The sequence below is a fragment of the Scaptodrosophila lebanonensis genome, unplaced genomic scaffold, assembly GCF_003285725.1.
Source record: "Scaptodrosophila lebanonensis strain 11010-0011.00,11010-0021.00 unplaced genomic scaffold, SlebRS2 tig00001412-arrow-pilon, whole genome shotgun sequence".
NCBI classification, from domain to species: Eukaryota; Metazoa; Arthropoda; class Insecta; order Diptera; family Drosophilidae; genus Scaptodrosophila; species Scaptodrosophila lebanonensis.
In genome coordinates this window covers 9,466,046-9,485,591 of record NW_022060739.1, presented here as the reverse complement: position 1 = coordinate 9,485,591, position 19,546 = coordinate 9,466,046, and the positions used below count along the sequence as shown (strand labels likewise).

At 37.3% G+C, this 19,546-nt stretch overlaps 1 protein-coding gene across 1 annotated transcript; it reads left to right on the top strand.

Moving 5' to 3' along the window:
• Positions 1-2,736: 2,736 nt before the first annotated feature.
• On the top strand, positions 2,737-17,960 carry LOC115631326 (zwei Ig domain protein zig-8). The gene is made up of 7 exons (XM_030528046.1): positions 2,737-2,873; positions 6,876-6,953; positions 7,277-7,409; positions 15,874-16,117; positions 16,547-16,644; positions 17,702-17,823; positions 17,916-17,960. The coding sequence occupies exons 1-7, from the start codon at positions 2,796-2,798 to the stop codon at positions 17,958-17,960; spliced, it is 798 nt and encodes a 265-aa protein (XP_030383906.1). The 5' UTR covers positions 2,737-2,795.
• The last annotated feature ends 1,586 nt before the right edge of the window (positions 17,961-19,546 follow it).

Sequence of the window (19,546 nt, the reverse complement as noted above, 5' to 3'; positions counted from 1 at the left end):
TTAATTTCATTGAGATAAGGAGAACTGTGAAGAAGTTTCCAAACATTATTGTTATTATTATTATTATATGAATAATTATTCGAACACCTTTTTACTTTTCAAATATCTAAAGCCTTTCAATGATCTTAGGGTGTCATCTGGCTGATAGAAACAAATATATTTGTTGACCGATTTCTTGTCAATCTGCCTCCTCCTTGTTCATTTAGGATTGTGAAAAGTTTCTTAAACTGTTATAATATTATATTGAAGCACCCACCAAGTAGTTGTTGGTCGGACTAGATCAAAATAAATCAATTTCAAGGGCCATTTTTTTTCTTAATGTATTTGTAATTTTAATCTGTAAAATATTCAATTTATTTCATTTTCTCAACTATGTAGAGATTTTCAATGATTTTAGGGTGTCATCTGGTTGATAGAAACAAATAGATTTGTTGACCGATTTCTTGTCAATCTGACTACTCATAAACAAGCTAATTTACAAAACGTTTCTTGTTCATTTAAGATTTAAGAATATAAAATTGCACTGAAGCATCCACCAAGTCTGCCCAAGAAACAATCAATTTCAAAACAAATCAATTTCAAGGTTCAATTTTCCCTTAAAGTATTTGTAATTTTAATCTGTAAAATATTCAATTTATTTCATAATATACATTCTTAGATGAGCAAATAGATATAGAAACATATTAGTAATCTGAGTCTCAAGTTCAAAACTGATTAAAATTTAACCCAAATCTGAATAATGCGATATCTGCTGTCTGCTACTTTATTTGTTAGTGGCTTATAAAGTAAAAGAATGCTGAAATCGTCAGAGAATAATCTGCGGAAGGCATCATCAGTTTATATACAAGTTCTTTATCCGTACACATTTTTTTGAATCTACCTGTAATTTGTATTTGCTTTAATCGGCGTCTTAAATTCGCTATTTGATTGTATATTTTTTTATACTATATGACACTTTTATTTTGTTTATTTTCCAACGGAAGTCAAAACATTATAAAAGCGCAATGTCTTCTACGGAAGCAGCTAGTTTCTATGAAATTCTTTATTGTGTTAAGTGTTTGCGCCGCAGTCGCTTCCGCTGGATATGGAGGCGGAGACGCTACTGGCGCTAGTGCCAGTTCCTCAGGTGGCGATTTGGCGGTGAAATTGGAGGCAGCCTTGGGGGTGGAATCGGTGGAGCCGGCGGTTCTGGTTCCTCAACTACTGGATCAAGAGCTGGAAGTGGTGGAGGATGTGAAGGTGCAGACGGAGAAGGTGGGGGCGATGACTCTGCTTCTAACATTTCTGTGGGAAAACTTATTGAAGATATCAGGCTAAAGAAAAGACAGCATTAGGCGGCAAAATCGGTGCAGCTGGCCTCGCAGGAGTGGCTGTTTAGAAATGTGGACTTGGTAAAGGAGGTGGTCTGGATTAGTATGTGCTGGAATCGGTGTGGGTTATGTCACTGTATTATTAAGTTGCTCTTTAATTTTAACAGCTTTCTGTAATATAAAGAAATAGTCGCTCATGTTGCATTTCACAGAAACTGCTCTAATTATTTATTCTTTAATGATTAAGGGTATGCTGTAGTGTTGTCTTAGCGACACAATGACCTTAATTGCTGTTCGTGCTGATAATTATGAAGCACACTAATGATTCCAATATTAAGTTTACTGCAATTCTCGGCGTTTACTTGGATCTTTGCACTTTCCCTCCAAATGCCAACACTTTGAAATCTCATGCCCTGCTCCTAAAAGCATGCTATATATATATATATGTATTATTTATGCGCTGCCATGAAAACGCTCATTTATTTTAATTAAAACAATTTCCGTTGTTTTGCTGAGCACACACACCGAACACACCAAAGTGGGGGAGGAGGCTGGAGGAAATCGTTCAATTGCTGTAACACGCCTTTATAATTACAAGCATTATTTTTCACCATCAGTTTTAACAGCTGGTCATTATATGGCCACCATTATGGTAGTGATGGTGATGGTGATGGTTATGGTGGCTACAATCCACACCGAGTCGGATTTTTGTCTTTACAAGCATGAAAATGCCATGTCATCCTTGCATTTTTGATATACACATGTATGTATGTATGTATGTAGGTGTGTGTGTGTTTTTGTGTGTCTACACACATGCCCACAAGTGTGCTTGACTGGCCTTGCCACACAATACATCCAGTTGCTCCGTGCTCGCTTGCTTCCTTGCTTTGTCTTTGCACGAAGGCATTGAGTGGCATTTAATTAATTTGCACTCAATGCAATCAGTCTTTTCAAGCACTCTTCTGCCTGGCCGGAACTTTTTTGCCTTGCCTTGCCTTGCCTTGGCTTTCCTTCGCCATTGATTTGCCTGCGTCTTTCATTCAAGTTGACGTCGTGGGTCGATTGCTTTGACAAAGCCATGAGCTTGAAGTGCCGAGTACCTGTCTACATTCTTTAAATGAAGTTTGAAAAACGCAGCCAAATCAGACTGAAAAGCAGTTAACGCCTTATCGTGCTTGACCAGCTTAGGTCGTGCAAAGCAAATGAATTCAATCAGCAATTGCACTTTTGTCCTATACTCGTATTCTTATTAAATTGTCAACTTGTCTCTTACCTTTGATTGCAGCTTCAGCTCAGACCGGCGAGAATGATTTGTTGGCTGCTCCCGCCTCCATTGATGATGATGTCTACATTGCCTCGCTGGTCAATAGCCAGCAGTTCAACGATCGCGGCTACAACAATGCCCAGCACTTTGGCAATGCCTTGGACGCCGATGTGGACCAATTGGAGGAGACAACGTATCCGCCACCAGTCTTTGACTTTGGCATGCCCAGGAACATAACGGCGCGCACCGGACATACAGCGGCCATCAACTGCCGTGTCGAGAACTTGGGCGATAAATCGGTAAATATATACTATACCTATATATATATATGTATATGTATGTAGCTAGTCGGTAAGCGGATCATTCAGGCATGACAGCATCATCTTCTTATCTTAATATTTTTCCATAGATTTACTTTATGCATTTTAAACCATGGCGAGATATTGACTCTGCAGCAACGGACACGCAACTAGTCAAGCTTAAAATCAAGTTACCGCCAGGCCACAAGTTATACCCATTTCCCCTTTCCTTGCAGCAGTTTGTCTTGCCACTTACTTTCCTATTTCCACTTTCTATCTACCTACCAATGACAGAGTGGCCTTCCCTAGTCCATGCACAGTGGCACATTGTTGCTTAGTAATTGGGGAAAAATATCATACTACAAGTATAATAAATATTTTTGCTTGTGTTTGCGAGTAACTATTCGCATTCATTCAACTTTATATATATAGTATTATTTCAGAATTTATGTAACTTACATTATTTTTAGAAGTAGTTGTAAGATCCTTTCTTTCTTCAAGTAATAAAGCTTCATTATTTGGCCATGTCGGTAGATTCTCGTTTTCTTCGTAAAGCCATTGCAATACTAGATTTTTTGTATCCCTCTAAAGTGTTATTTGAAATTGCAATTTACGACTACATTTCGGGAACATGATAAAACTATAATAAGACAAGAATGTGCTCTTTAACTCTTTTAAAACCATTCATACGCCAAACACATTTTTGATAAGAACGTAAGCTCTACTACGATTTGGATATCTATTGGCTATGTCTCAGACATATCAGTAGTTGCCTTCTATTAACATTTATTAAATGATGAGGGAATTTCCGCTGAGCAGGTTTTTTTTGGGTGCCTGAATAGCCGATCGTTCTATCTGCTGTAAAGCAATAAATATTTCATGAAAATCAAGTTCCACAAATATTTCTCTGAAATTTTTAAGATACAAGTACATTACACAGAATGATTCTTGAAAATACAAAATTTTTAAAAGATCAGATTGAGTTAAAGTTAGAGAGAGAAAAAAAGAGAAAGAGCGAGTCTCGTTCCCTCAGTTTGGCTTTAGAGTTGACATTTTTAAATCTGAATTTCATTAAATTTCAGTTTATGCTGTTTTATTGTTTATTTTTCAAATTATTGTTTAAAGGCGCAGCATGAAAGCAGGAATTGTTTTTATGCAACCTTTGATATTGATAAAGAAAAATAAGTTTTTTTTGCATTCTCCGTGTTTATTTATAAAAGGTTTCCCACAACTATTCCGCCGCGCTGAAAATTGTATAAATTATTTTTACAAACGAAAATATTTGTGTAAAAGAATATATTTTCCTTTGTAATTTCAACAATCTGGAAAAAAGACGAACCACTGTGCACCACCGTGGTGTTTTCGTTAGTCAGACCATTTCTGTGGCCAGTGATTTACTTTACGGGCTTGGCTCATCATTTGCTGCTCGCTTTATTTTTAATTTTGTTTTCGTTTTCTTTCTTCTTCTGTGTATCTTTCGGTTTCTCCTCCTGGCTGCTTTATACAAATTTTAAATTTATGCTTTGTCGCATTCGCCTTTGTCGTCGCCCCAGTCCTTGTTTGTTTTTGTGTCAGTTGGCCTCTCGGCCTGTTGCCCTTGCAGAAGCCCTTGGCTCGGACGCGTCGCTTGACATTAAATGCGTCAAAATCTTTTAAAACGTCCGCTTAGCTGTCGGCTCAGGTTATGCTTGCAGAAGTGCTTGTCTGAGCTAGCGGAGCTAAGCTGTTGAAATGCGAGCCATATCTAAACGATCTGTATCTCTAAATGTTTGCCTGTCGACTTTAATAGCAAATGTTGCGACAGTTAGGAGCTGCTCGAAACATCCAGGTATCACTGTTCATTACGGGGGCTGGCTCTGACAAGAGAAGTAAGTGCTACTGGCATATTACATTGTTACTGAGCGAGTCGCTCTGGATTACTGGATTGCCATAATTAGCAATTACTTCTAAGTATTTGAGAATATGAACTGTTGATGACTAACTAGATGGGCTATACACGTATACTTAGTTAGTTACAGAAAATCGAAAATGTACTAAACATTTCGACATAAGTTTGTGCAGACCTTTCACTGAATTTCATTTGAACTTGCTTCCTCGTCCAATGTACTTTTTATTTTTTAGAAGATTTATGCCAACTCTTTTATCCAAAAAATTACATTTTTTCATGCCCATGAACTTGAATAAAGTACATGTAATTAAATTTTTATTACAATCCTTCTGGTTTTTCCCCAATTGAGGAAGAATTTAACTTAAAATTGTAACAATGTCTGAATATCCTTGTATCCAAATGCCTGCTTCTTTACGCTTTTTATTTTAAAACTTTTTAATTTAAAAGAAAATTATTCTCACGTGCTGAAAGACAGATTATTGATGATGGAGATGAATCAATAAATAAATTGGATATCCACAGTCTTAGAAAAGCTACTATTTTCTTTTTGTCTTAACTCTTATATTATTTGGAAAGCAAGTTTCTCGCTATAAGCTATCCAAAATTAAGTTTTAAATGAAAAACAAAAAGCTTTGGGACTCTTACAATTTCCCGCAACACTTTACCATTTTATCTTTGTCCAAACGCAAAAATTATGATTAAGTTTTTAATACTTTGTCTAAATTTAAAAAAGTTCTGAATTAATAAATAAATTGGATATCCACAGTCTTAGAAAAGCTACTATTTTCTTTTTGTCTTAACGCGGATATTATTTGGAAGCAAGTCTTTCGCTATGGATGAGGAAATATAAACAAGCTATCCAAAGTTTAATTTTAAATGAAAAACAAAAAGCATTGTGACTCTCAACACTTTACCATTTTATCTTTGTCCAAACGCTTTTAAATCAAGAATGAGGATTACGTTTTTAATACTCTGTCTACATTTAAAAAAAAGCGCTAATAAATTAATTTTCAACTAAATATTTGAACCTACTTTTTAACCGACTTTAAAAAAGGAGAAGGTTATCAATTCGTCAGTATTTTTTCAACACAATAAATTAATTCTCAACTGAATGTTTAACACAGAAACTACTTTTTGATTTGTGTGTTGTGTTCATTTAAATATTGATCATCAATTCCACAAAACCATTGCACAAGATGGCACTGCAAATCTGTGGATTTGTCTTCACATTGCCGTCATTAGAAAGAACAAAGATTGTTCGACAGTCCGACTGACTGACACACATTCGACTGAAGAATATAAGAAGAGAAGCAAGCAGCTCATGGAAACCCAACCCAAAACCTTGCCACTTCCATGCATGGCTGCAGCTTTCAGACCACGTCATCGTCTGCTCATCATCATCTACTCATCGCCGTCATCATCAACAGCAGCAGCATTTACTAGCACCTTTTTTTTTTTTAATATTTCGGCAGTCTCTCCTCTCTGCTGCCCTTTTCCCTTCGTCGCTTTGACACTTTTAGTTTTGGCTGCGATTCTTCTTCATTTTGTTGTTGTTCGTGAACAAAAAAGTAAAACTTTTGGTTGCCTGCGGCAGGCTGGCAGATTACTTTTTGCAGCCATAGCCGGCCGGCTTTATAAAACTTTAAGCCGCTGACATTTTGGGCACGCACTTGCCGCAGAGTCGCAGTCTCGATGCCAGTGGCAGTGGCAGTCGCCATTTGTGTTTTAGGGTTTTTTTTTTCCTTTTCGGGTAGTTTTTGCATTGCGATACTCCGGCTTCTCGGCTGGTGCTCGCAAATCGCTTTGTCTGTCAAGCCCTGCACCCGTTTCTTGCTGGATTCGCACCCGAGGGCATCGTCTGAGGCATTCACCAAGGCAAGGCTACCGTGTGCTAGGATTTGACAAAGTTTTTTGTATTGAAGTGTTGGTGTTGGAGGTGCTGTAGAGCTGCAGAGCTGCAGAGTTCATTTTGCCGTTTGCTTTATTAAATTTTCTACCTTTATTTCGTTTAACTTTGGCAGGCTGGGATACAAAGCAATTTTAAAAATTGACTTAAGCACTCACACTAAAGGCGTTTTTGTCGGTTTTCGTTCTCACTCTTCACTATTTTGCAGGTATCCTGGATACGTAAACGCGATTTGCACATTTTGACTGCAGGCATCCTCACCTACACATCTGATGAGCGCTTCAAGGTACGTATACGTAATGAGGCCATCCATTCTCTAGCACTGAGTAGTTTATTAAATGCCCGCCAGCCAGCCAGCCAACTGGCCATTTCTACGCTAAGTCAGCTTAATTGCTCATGCTGTTGGAAGCAAGTTCTGTGCGTGCTTTAGTCTGTGCATGTGTTTGTGTGTCTGAGTTTGTGAGCACACTGATTAAATTGGCCCAAGGACGCATGGAACGTTGCTTGCCCCATACCTATACCCATACCCATGCATTTACCCGTGGCCGTGCCATCGATGTATTTACTCGTACCAGTTCCTCCATCTAATTCCCATTGTGTACTCTGCAGGTTGTACGCACCGCCGACTCCAAGGACTGGACGTTGCATGTGAAATATGCACAGCCGCGCGACAGCGGCATATACGAGTGCCAGGTGAACACGGAGCCAAAGATTTCGATGGCCTTTCGCTTGAATGTCATAGGTGAGTACAGCAACAATTTTCTAGTTGTTTGCAAAATCTTACGCCCTGTCGCAGCTGAAGCTGCAGCTGCAATTGTGGCTTTCGTCGCTCATCGACTTATTCTACGCACGATTTAAAGCCAGCATTACATCTACCACATACACTACTATATGGCAAGACCGAGTTGCTTCCGACTTGTGGCAGCCTTGAAACACAACAATAAGTGTGTGTGCCATTAGGTAGCAAGCCATTTAAATAATGCATTATAATTCTAGCTTTTAAAACTTCAAGTAGTTGTCAAGGCTCGAAACAATTATTTGGTAACCTGAAGCATACTGGAAAACAACTTAAAGCTTAAATTATATTTCTAGCTTTTAAAAATTCAAGTAGTTGTCAAGGCACGAAACAATTATTTTTTAAACTGAAGCATACTGGAAAACAACTTAAAAATTAAAGCGCACACAACTAAGTGCTTTCATGAACTCCTTCAGCTTTTAAACCTTTTAGCCACATGACAAAATTTACAATTAATTACACTAATTTAAATAGCTTTGTGAAAGTGAAGCCTAATATTATGTCGCCTAGAATTAATTAAAATAAAAATGATATAAAGAAATGGAACAAAAATAGCTTAGCTTAAAAATTCCTTTTTCATTTAAATGTTGAACCTTTTTCAATAAACATATTGTTATTTTTCTTAAAAATTATAATAGCTAAAAGTTTTCTAAATTTCAATATCAAAGAAATGATATTAGAATTTTGTTGGGAATTTTGTTGAGAATTTTGTTTGCAATTTTGTTGAGAATTTTGTTAGGAATTTTGTTGTTGGGCTTTAAGATATTACAACAAATATTTAAACTCTCTGAGGAGAACTAACATTGCATGCATCGTTGACAAAAAAATGTTCCAATCAATTGACATTTCTACACTTAGGGAAAAATATTTTAATATATGTAAATTTTGGCAGATTTCGAATAAATTACAGCCGACCCCAGTGGCAGTAATATCTGCAATAGAAAGCTTAGATCAAGTTAGAAGCATCTTAGATGCTCTGCAGTTCTGAATATACATTTCAGTAACATGTAAATAAATATCTTTTAAGTGTGTTTGTGGACATTAAAAAGAAATATTTGGCGCTAAGCGCCTTTGTGTCTCGCGATTCTACAAAATGCAATGCCAACGCTTTCGTCAGATATAGATCCGAGAGCTGGCTGAATTTTCTGTTTGGGGAAGAACCATTAAATTCTGAGACAAGCAAGGAGATTATAGAAAAGCTAAGCTATGGGGTCAATTATTATATTTATTTTATTTACTTTGTTATTGATGAAGCTTTCTGAGGAATTTGCTTTGTTATGTCTGTTTAGCTGCTTGCTCCAGAATTTATAAATTTCTGCTTTATCAAGATTGATCTAAAGTTAAACAAATTTAAAAAATATAGCAGCTTATTTATATGGCATAAATTGGCTTTAATTGTTTATTTAAATTTTGTCATTTAATTGAGACGAAAACAAAGAAAACTTTTGTTTAGCTGATAATTTGGAAATAATTACCTAATGTAGGAACTGATACATATATTTTCAACAATATTGTGTTTAATTGTGAGTAAATTACTTAATACAAGTATTGGCAAGAGTGTTTAGAGTTAAATCCAAACACTTTTTTAAACATATTGTTTACTGCAACATAAAATATAGACGCGACTAAAAAATGTCTAGGATCTTTATGAAAACAAATAAATAATTCAAACTACTTGTAAATAAATGCCCATCCATCTATGGGTTTGTCTAGATGGCGGAAATAATAAATTCTCGAGTCATGTAGCAGTGCAAGAAAAGGACGGCCCAGCGTTTAACTTTGAATTTTTTTTTTTTACCAATTAAAGCAATTTTTTTGTATACTTTCTTCGACCGCTGACATCATCACATCTGTTAAAAGATTTTGCTTGAGTATTGCGTTTTGCAGGGTATGCATATTGCCGGCATCGATAATGAATTTTCAGGCAATTCTGTTTGAATAGCAAAGTCATGTTACACAATCTTCTACCTAGGCGTACAACCGAATCTCAATTCGGTACCCAAACCATGCACCTTCGCCAGCGGCTGGCAGTCAACACTTCGCTGTCTATTTTCATGCACGCTTTGCATGCAAACGCAATTTGCATTTAAATTCAATACTAAATTCATATGCTCTCTGTAATGCACACCAAGCAGGCAGGAGGGCGGGAGGGAAGCAGGCAGGCAGGCAGGCAGACTGGCAAGGATACTGGCAGTCTAGAGATGTTGCTTCTGGCATGGATTCTACAAACACGCACGAGTAACTGCAGTTTCTCGCACTGTACGTAAGTGTGTTTGTCTATCTGTGTGTGTGTGTGTGCGTGTTTTGCGCGACTGCTTTGAGGTGTTTTCTACCAGCCCCCTGTCTTCGTCTATGTTTCCGCCCATTGTTTTGCCGTTTTACAAGATTTCTACAATGGATTTCCGTTGCAGCTAACGTTTTGCGCCTTTTCGCACAACTTGGCCAGTCCGGCCTGTCTAGCTGTCCTTTGTATACATCGTGTGTACGTGTGTACGTGTGTATGTGTGTGTGTGCGTTGTAATAAATTGTTTTGCAAGGCATGCACGTTCATGTTTCATTCATGTAGGTAAAATTGATTTGAAACTTTTTGCTCTACCCCCACAGCTCTATAAGTTAAACGAAGTCAAGCGAGCAACCCCAACCATGTTTATCATTATATTCAGACTAGCAGTTGGTTTTAGTTTTCTTCATTTTCCCCTTCCTTTTTTGTTGGGGTGGGGTTTTATTTGTTTGTTCTACTACGAGTATACAAAGCGTGAAAGTTAATGGAAATTATCGAATAGTTTTCTGGTTTTGTCGAGTTTGTTGAGTCGTTCATTCGTTTTGATATCAGTTATGCGTTATGCTTATCCCCAGTTGATTTATGTATGTGGCCACATTTGTGCTTCTGTGTGTGTGTCTGTGTGTGTGTGTGTGTGTGTGTGTGCTCACTCATTCATGCATTCGTTGCCCAGTTTTTGGTCAATTTCATTTCATTTTTTGCACAAGATTTGCCATCACTTGAGACTCATTCATGTGATTCAATTGGGCACAAATGAATTTGTTGTGATTTGTGTGCGCTTTTCAAATACGAGCATGAAATGAAATGAGAGCTGTGCGTCAAGTGCTAGTCCTAGTTGCTGTTGCATGCACACAACCATCGCTTGAGCTATAGGATTCCATTTGTGTTGAAGTGTAAGCTAAATTGGTTCATAAGTATGCTACGCCAAACAAAACCAATGGGACTCAAACTTTATGATTATTTTTTTACGAGTTGTAATAGTATTCTCGGCTGCATGTGTGAGCTGATTCACTGGAAATATGAGGGTGAACAAATACACGTATATGCAATATATAACAGAAAAATACAGCAATTCACAGTACATACTATAGAAGTAGTTAACTAAAAGAATGTACCATAGATAAATATGGGAAAAATATAGTAAATGGTAGAAACATGAACTGTTCTTAGAGAACAATTTCTTCTTTCTGGCTTTACGATAACCTCCGTTTATTTTCGTTCGTACCTCAAGCTTCAATCTCTCTGCTTCTTCGTATATCTGCGAAATTAATTTGCGAAATCGCATAAAGCAACCATAAAGCCATATTAACGCGCTTAACTTTTACGAACTACACGTCAAAAACATCCGCTTCCGTTGCCACGTCGCCCAACTTAGCCTTGGGCTCACCTTGCCATGGCTCCTCTCGACAATGCACTTCTGCATTTTTCGGCACCGACAGCAGTGTGTGCCAGTAAAAAAAATGCAGTGCCTGACGGAAATAATATCATAGCGGCAAAGGAAACGACAACAGACTGACATCTTGCGTGTTGCTTACGACGTTGTGTGCAGGAAGTCAGAGCAGCTGCGCCAACAAGCCACATGCGTTTGCAGCTTCATCCACTGCGGCAGCGACTTTATGCTAATGATTCGAAAAATGTGGCTGTGGTTGCCACAGACAGAAAAAACATGCAGTAGAGCAGAGATGTGGAGTAGAGATGTGTAGAGGTCTGGGTTTTTGTTTGATCCGCAGTTAGTTCATTTTTGTGGAGTATGCTTTAACTACTAACTCTTAAGAATCCATTTGAAATTTCATGCAGAGTTTAAAAATTAATGAAGATGGTCAAAATTAAACATCTATGCACCATCTGCTTTTAATTAAGTGAATAATGGCAGATTTGAATTCTAAGTAAATGGACAAGATTTAGCTTATAAGATGTATTTTCTGCTTAACGAGCTGAAAAGATATCGTCTATATATCTTCCACTGTGTCTTACAACAAAACCTTATGCTCTACTGTTGCCGTACTTTCTTATCTCTCATTAGAAGGATTTTTTTTTGTTTGTTTTTTTTTTATATACAAATTTTGCAACCTTGCTTACGATTGGCGACCCTTAAGTGATGCAACACCATCGAATCAACATTCTCAATCTGCACTTTGGTCTCCATATCATAAGAAATAAACAGGTTTTGAAATTATATCGTTTCTAGGACAGCTATTTGTTATATGGTTCAGTTTCGTTATATTATTGTACTTAAGTGTGTCCATCAAAAAGAAGCCTTAGCGTCGACGAACATCATGTAGATATTTATTTATTTCCTTACACTTTATATTCAATTTTCAAAGGAAATGTTCTTTGTATCTATGTATATTCTTTATAAAAAAAATAATTTACAATATCTTCCGAATAGTCATCCAAATCGAAGTAATTTTTGACTTTAATTCATAACGCAACATTGCTTGCCGCTTCCATAAAATCTCTGTAACATAACATAATGTTATTAACATTATGATTCAGCAGAGCTCTCTCTCTCTCTCGCATTACAGCGGCTGATCTGCAAATGCAATTGCAGTGTTCTGTTATGGATCTGTTAGGAAATATATTCCTGAATGGATATATTTAAATAAAAAATGATTGATTGCTTAGAATTTTTGGGAGTTGCAGTATTGCTTGATAAAGGAAATAATTATTTTTGAAAATGTTTTCAGTTTCCACATCGATGGGCAATAATTATTAATAATGCACTTCGTTTCCGCTCAATTTGACTCAAAAGGGAAACCAAATCCGTACATACAAATAATGATCAAAATAATGAGCTGGTTCACTGAACAGGACTACAAACGGAGTTGAAAGGCTGTTGGATTAAAGCTGTACGCGTCGGTTTCAAGCCACACCAGAGCCAAGGCTGTAATTAGCAAATGGCGCCAAATTGAAAATTGTATTGTGTGCGTGTGCGTGTGTGTGTGTGTATTGTGTACTCGTAGGTGGGGCAGGGCTGGCTTTTAAATTCAAATGCCCTGCTTCTAAACAGTGCACGGTGTCAATAAGCCGTGCGGTCGTGTGTGGGGGGAGGGATGGCAGGGAGTGGAGGTGGGTGTGGGTGTGGAGTACATTAATGCCAAGTTAACTAACTGCATGAAGTCGCACTGTTTTAGCCATTGTAGCTATACAGCCCACACAACCATGCCCCTACCTACCCCTACCCCTGCCCGCACGTTTGATGCTGGCGCACATCATTAACAACGTCAACATTTGACTTTGTTGACTGCTGGCCTGCTGTTAGCCGTGCTTTCAGACTGCCAGCCGGTTCGCCTGCCAGACTGCCTGCCTGCGTGCCTGGTTGGCTGTTCTCGCTCCTGTGACCCACTGAACAAAAAACATTAAACCAATTTTCAGAGCCGCATTTGTCTCCGTCTACGGCAGCTGCCGATGTGAACGGCGGCTTATCTCGGCTGAAATCATGGCCGCACATTTTGTGCCAATATTTGAAAGCCGTACACAGGCGCAGGCACGAGGGTGGCACAAATGAGGTTGGCGAGCAGTTCTTCCTCTCATGTGCCTATAACTGGCTTTATGTGGGCTTAACATAACCCGCCCAGCCCGTCAACCCCACACATCAGAAACAGTGGCAGCAGTAGTTACAATAACAACTGGCTAACAACACTTAAAACGTGTGTGTAATAAGAACTGAGGGCAACAGCTTCATTTCTCTCACTCGCCCCACCCCAACCCCCACCCCCAGCCTCGCCTGGCCTGGCCTGGCCGGTCAAAACAAAAGGTCAATGATATTCACATAAACTCGACAACAACAACAAAACCACCAAATGGCTCTGGCTCTGGCATTGTGGCATTGTGGTTACAAATTTTTATGTGTTAGTTTTGCTATTTCGTTTAGTTTTTATTTTTATTTGGTGTTATGGCAGTTTCTGATATCAAAAGACACGCATCCTATACACAATTCCATGAAATTGACTTTGCCATTATGACCCGAGGCCGGCACAGGAATGAAGTGGTACTGGAGGTGGTTGTGTCGGCGGTTTATACGAGTAAGCCATGCCCGAGGCTCGACAAAGCGGTCTTTATGGCTATGAAAAAGCTGCTCGCTCGGGCAAAACTAATAAATAGCAAAGTAAGAAAAGATTTATGGTATGTTTTGTCCTTTAATAAGTTGAGCCTAAAAGTGGCTAACAGCAGCATTTTTGAAAGTTAAAAATTGTACTTGTGTATTTGGGTTTTGCCCGACAGCGTTTTAATTTTTTTTCTCGTCTGCCTCCTTAAATGTCAGAAGCTAAAAATAAAATGATTCTTAAATTCAAGTCCCAGAGACTGTTGAGTATGAAAGAGCTGTGCTTTATATAGAAATGGAAGAAATGTTTTTCTTCTTTTACTTTAGAAGCAACTCAAAATATGTTTTGCTATAAAGAACAAAATGTTTCTAGAGTTGGAAATAATTTATTGTCCAATGTTTATGTCGATATGCTTATGGCTAATTATATTTACTTTTTGTAGGAAAACTCTTGTAACAAACGTACAAGAATTAATAAAACTAACAAATAGTTTTACCTGCCTTTTCAGCGGAAAAAAGAAATCACTACAAAATCAAATGAAAAACTAATGAAAAATCAATAAAAATATCAATCCCGCAAATATTTGCAGCAATTCAATCTTATCTGTTTAGAACTTCGATAATTTAAATAGTCAGTTATATTGGGAGATTCCAGAAGGACACGTTGTTTTTCAAGGAGTGGATAAAAAAGTTTGTAGAGCCAATCAAAGGGAATTGAAGCACAAATATAACTGATTGGTGGAATGGTGTAAACAATTTCTTTAAGAATATTGGGTTGGGATTTTACTTTTATTTGGAAGTCCATTTCGCTTATGTTTGGTTCGCCTATTAATTTAATAAATGACAAAAAATTTAAAATTGTTTTATAAATTTCTCAAACTTACAATCAAGCAGAAAAGAAAAGCAAAAATGCGGATTATAGAACTTATTATAGAAGTTGTTCTGATATTCTTCCTAATAAAAATATTTGATTAACAGAGATGTTCTTTAATTGTCTATCGGTCGGTTTTTTTGAAGAGTAATACTATCGGTTTTATTAGGGAAATACTGATAGTGCTTAGTTTTGATTTATAAATCAACTTTTACGTCCTCAGTAGATATAAGTGAAATAAAACATGATTCCATCTTTGTGTACTTACTTTAAAAAAACGGTCGAATATACAATCAATTCCATTTCTTAATTAGATTCATTCGTTAGAAGTGATTTTTGAGTCGAATTTTCGAATGTGTGTGTCAATATTTTAAAATGTTTATGCCATAGCATAGTTTACCATTTCGTAAATATGTTTCGAGTGCTGTTTTGCTAAACTGAACTTAATTTTAACTTACTTTGAAATGCATGTGCCCCTGAAAGTAGGCAATACAAAATTTATATAACTTAAAATGCAATAAAAATATCATTTTGCAATAAAATATTAGTCATTAAGTGCAATGTATATTGCACAAAATGTAAAGTTTTATAATAAAAAGAAGAACATTTTCATTTACCTACTAAATTGAAATCTTTAAAGTGAAATGAATATAATTACCGATAATGAGCGACACACATACTCGCACACAGCTCATTACTAATTCAATCGCTGCTTTATTGCTTTATTGCTAATGCCCATTAGCTTTTTAAGTAGCCAACAGCGCTATTTCCAATTGACAAATCTGCTGCACTCAGTCACGTGAGGGCGGCACTTTAACAAGTGCAGACCCATATCAGCTCGCAATGCCACATATGCCGGCTATTGTCGCCTGCTGTGCGTGTGTTCGAGTGCGTTCGAGTGAGTATGTGTGTGAACGACGCCATCTTGTCGTAATTGTATGCCTTCCAACCAATTGCTGCAGCCATTTGGCTACACACGCTATTGAAATCCGTGCAGGTTGGCCACATGATTATAGCAGCTCTACATACTCCACACCCCACACCTATACCCACACACTCAATCATAGCTAGAGCAATAGTAGTCTGACCAAAGAATAGGATTTGTTGGGATGGGTAAGGAGGCTACAACACGACACATGCCACCTGCCACCAGCCACCAGCCACCTACAAACGCTATTAATCAATTTTGTGCACGTTCCACTTTTCCATGCAGTAACGCCGCCAGATGCCAAAGCGATTATTGCCGGACCAGCGGACTTGTACGTGAAGGTGGGCAGCGTCATAACGCTCACCTGCCATGTGAAACAGCCGGCGACAGCGGCGCAGGATATCGGACCAATTTACTGGTACCGCGGCCCTTACATACTCACACCTTTTGTGGCGCATCCGAACGATGCGGCCATCGATTTGCAGCGCATCTCCATGGAATCAACGTTGGCTGAGAAACTGCAAAGCAGGTAAGCAGTCGCATAATCACAGCCACTGAAGGCACTGAAGGAACTGAAGGCACTGCTGGCACGCACAAGGCGGAGAAGGAAGAAGTGGGCTGGAGCATAGTTGTAGTTGTCGAGCACTTGCCACTTGATTCCGTTTGCGTTGCCTCCGATGCTGGTATACGAGTATATATTGCTATGTGTGGGTTTCCAGCTCACTCGTTGCCTGGCATTTTGAACTTTGATCAATGAAGTTGAATACGTGTGGCATTTGATTAGCCACCTTATACACACACACACACACACGCACATGACACCCTGCCTGCCCGCTTCTCCCCTCCCACTGCCATCTTTATGTCATCTTTGTGTCACTGCCAAGTAAATCGTATTAAGTGCTCAATCGTTGCCTTAAAGTTTTGTCTTTTAAAGCCGTCTAATCTGTGCTTCTTTCAGGCTGCGCATCGCCAACGCCCAACTCCTGGATACGGGCAATTATACATGCATGCCAACCACAGCAGAGGCGGCCAGTGTGGTGGTCAATGTTATCAATGGTGAGTACATACATATATGGAACCTTATCTTCAAATAAATGTAACTAGTTCAACATCAAGAATGGAATACAAGTGCCGTATTTTAAATTCAATTAAAGAACTCTGTCTACAAACAACATTAGAGCGCACATTTGTGCCTCGAATTCGAGCTGACTTGCAAAAAACAATGTCAACATTAATTCCTGCAATTGGTTTTATTTTGTTCAGTGAATTAAACACATTAATTGAGCAAGTAACATGCATACCGGTTTCAGCTGTTGTTTCCATTAATAGCACTGGAATGGGACGACTTTACGGCATTACAAAGCAAATGTTTTGCCTGTCAACTGTGTTTGTTTTTAAAAATGTCTCAATAAAGTTACGATGGGAATTGATTAATGAACAGAGCGTATTACATTTCAAAAGGAATGGCTGTACGTATCGAGCAACCGTAACCCTCAATATGTTTTACAAAAAATGTATTTGTCAAATGTTAGACATTAATTGGCTTGCGAAATAAATTCATTGTGAAATATAATTAGATGAAAACGTAATGGAATGCTCTTAACTTTGAACAAGTACATTATTCAAAGTAAGTCATAACTTGCGACAGACTTTTCTTTATATGAGCTAAATTATACGATGTGGACATATCTAATTAATTGTAATGCTATAGAGGAAACGTTGACATGAATTTCATATGCAATTCTTCATATTTGTAGATATTTAAAGAAAAGTAATTGGTTTATCAATTCACGATCCTAAGTAGCTTTAATTTTAGTTAATTTTTATTTTACAGGTCTTCCCTTCTAATTCGAGTTATCCTTTTTAATCGCTTATTCTTTTTTATAAACATTTGCTTTCCTTTTATGACAAACATAATCATTTAGCTGCAAAACTGTCATTTCTACAACGAGTCGTAGTTGCTTTGAATTATTTTTGTTTGGTTTTAATGCCTTTTATATGCTTCTTCATTTAAAATGCCTTATTTAATTTAATGTTTAATTGTAAAATTGATTAACTTATTTCAAATACTTAAAGAGGCAATGAAATATTCGTTCTTGTTCACCTCTTGCAGATGAAAGCCCAGCGGCCATGCAAAAGAGCGGAGTAACTTCTTGTGCCCTCAGCAGCCACAGTTGGCTCATCATTTTGGCATTGAGCGCAACCATAAGGAGTGCCCTCAGTATTAATACAGTGGTGCGATGGCTATTTTCCGGTTCCGGCTACAGCGGCCATTGCTGCACCTCAGACTCTCATCTAATCCATTTGCATATCAATTATTGCTGCAGGCGATTCCCAAGAACTCCAACAAAGCAACGAGCGCAAAGTTTTAATTGCAGTTCGGGCATGTTAGCCTCGTGATAATTAAATAAAACAGTCTGCGGGCAGTTCTTGTAAATAAATGATTATGTTTACTTTTAGATAAAGAAGGAAAGGCACAACAAAAACACAAGAATATACAATAATTACAAAAAACAGCAGCACCCATATTAAGTGTTAATTTTATGCATAGCGTAAAAGAAAACAACTAAAAATAATAATTATTATGTAACAATAACTATAAAGATAAACGTAATGATAATTATAGGTTCAATGAATTTCAAACAAAGAGAATACAAAACAAACAAGCAAACAAACAAACAAACAAAAAAACAAATTGTTCACAGAAACAATTATTAATGTAATTGCAATGTGTGAAATAACTGTGAGCATTAAACGACGTACTAAATTCAATTTAATGCGTCCACACCCCTGCTCCACCCCCCTTTAACCGCTGCGCAGCACGCCCCTTTGATTTTAATCGCAAGCCCATTACATTGCGCGTAAATTACAAATTAATCCTAGTGGGACGTGCGGCGCCATAAAGAATAAAAGCACGCTTGGAACACGAAAAAAAGAGAGAAAGAACGAAAGAAAGAGTTAAATGTAATGCAAACTAAAACGAAATTTAATAAATTAATAGCCTTAAATAATAATAAATTATTTAATTAATTACTTAATTTTATCAGGCCGAACCAGAAAATAGCACGGCATTTAAATGGAATTTGTTTCACTTTAGCGTGTAAATATTTTAATTGTCGTCGATTGCAAATGAAACTGCACTCTTATTATCTAATTGCTGCTCATAATTTGCTTAATTAAGCGACAAATTGTTCGAGTAAGCAATCAACTAATTGCATTTCATAGTGTGCTCATTTGCAAGCCAACGGACAAAAGAAAACTGATAAATAATTCACACCCTCTCCACTCGAACACAAAAGTCATTAATTAATTAATTAAGAAGGAAGAGAAAAAAGCAGCAAATGTGTAAAATAAGCTAAATATTAATAACCTACATGATCGTATGTATATCACACACAGTTTTAAACCCTTTTCATTTCAATTTTCCGTTTACGCTGCAGCTCGATGCGAGAAAAGCAAACAATTGAAGCAGTTGAGCAAAAAAAAAAAACCCAATAGAAAATGTAACTCATGTAATTTGTAAGCAAAAATGAGACATCAGTGTGAGCTACAATAAATGAATTTCACTAAAAAGAATCCATTGAACAATAGTCTTTTCTACAAAGTAGTTTAATAGCTACTTGCCGAATGAAACTTTAACAGGCGCTTAAAACAATTTAAAATTCATGTTCAACCAAAAGAGTATTCAACCTTCGAACTAATTGCCACTTGATTTTTGATTGTTTACTACAAAATGTGATTTAACGATTTTATTTCAGATTAATTTTCTTGTACCGATTGAACTAAAATATTAGAAATGCCTGTTTGTCCAAAATGCAGGCATCTGATATTAGTGTGGTGAAAAATCCGTCGTGTTGCTATTCATGAGATTTCTGCAGACTTGCAGATTTAATTTGGCTCAGTCGATAAGATTTTGGTTAATATTTTGGGGCCGAAATGCTTCACCAAACTCTTAATT

What these genes read in the sequence shown, in the direction of transcription:
- LOC115631326 (XM_030528046.1), top strand. Translation starts at nt 2,796, where the DNA reads ATGCCCAGGAACATAACGGCGCGCACCGGACATACAGCGGCCATCAAC. An exon ending in AGAACTTGGGCGATAAATCG is followed by an intron (nt 2,874 to 6,875) that starts GTAAATATATAC and finishes ACTATTTTGCAG; the next exon opens with GTATCCTGGATACGTAAACG. An exon ending in CTTTCGCTTGAATGTCATAG is followed by an intron (nt 7,410 to 15,873) that starts GTGAGTACAGCA and finishes TTTTCCATGCAG; the next exon opens with TAACGCCGCCAGATGCCAAA.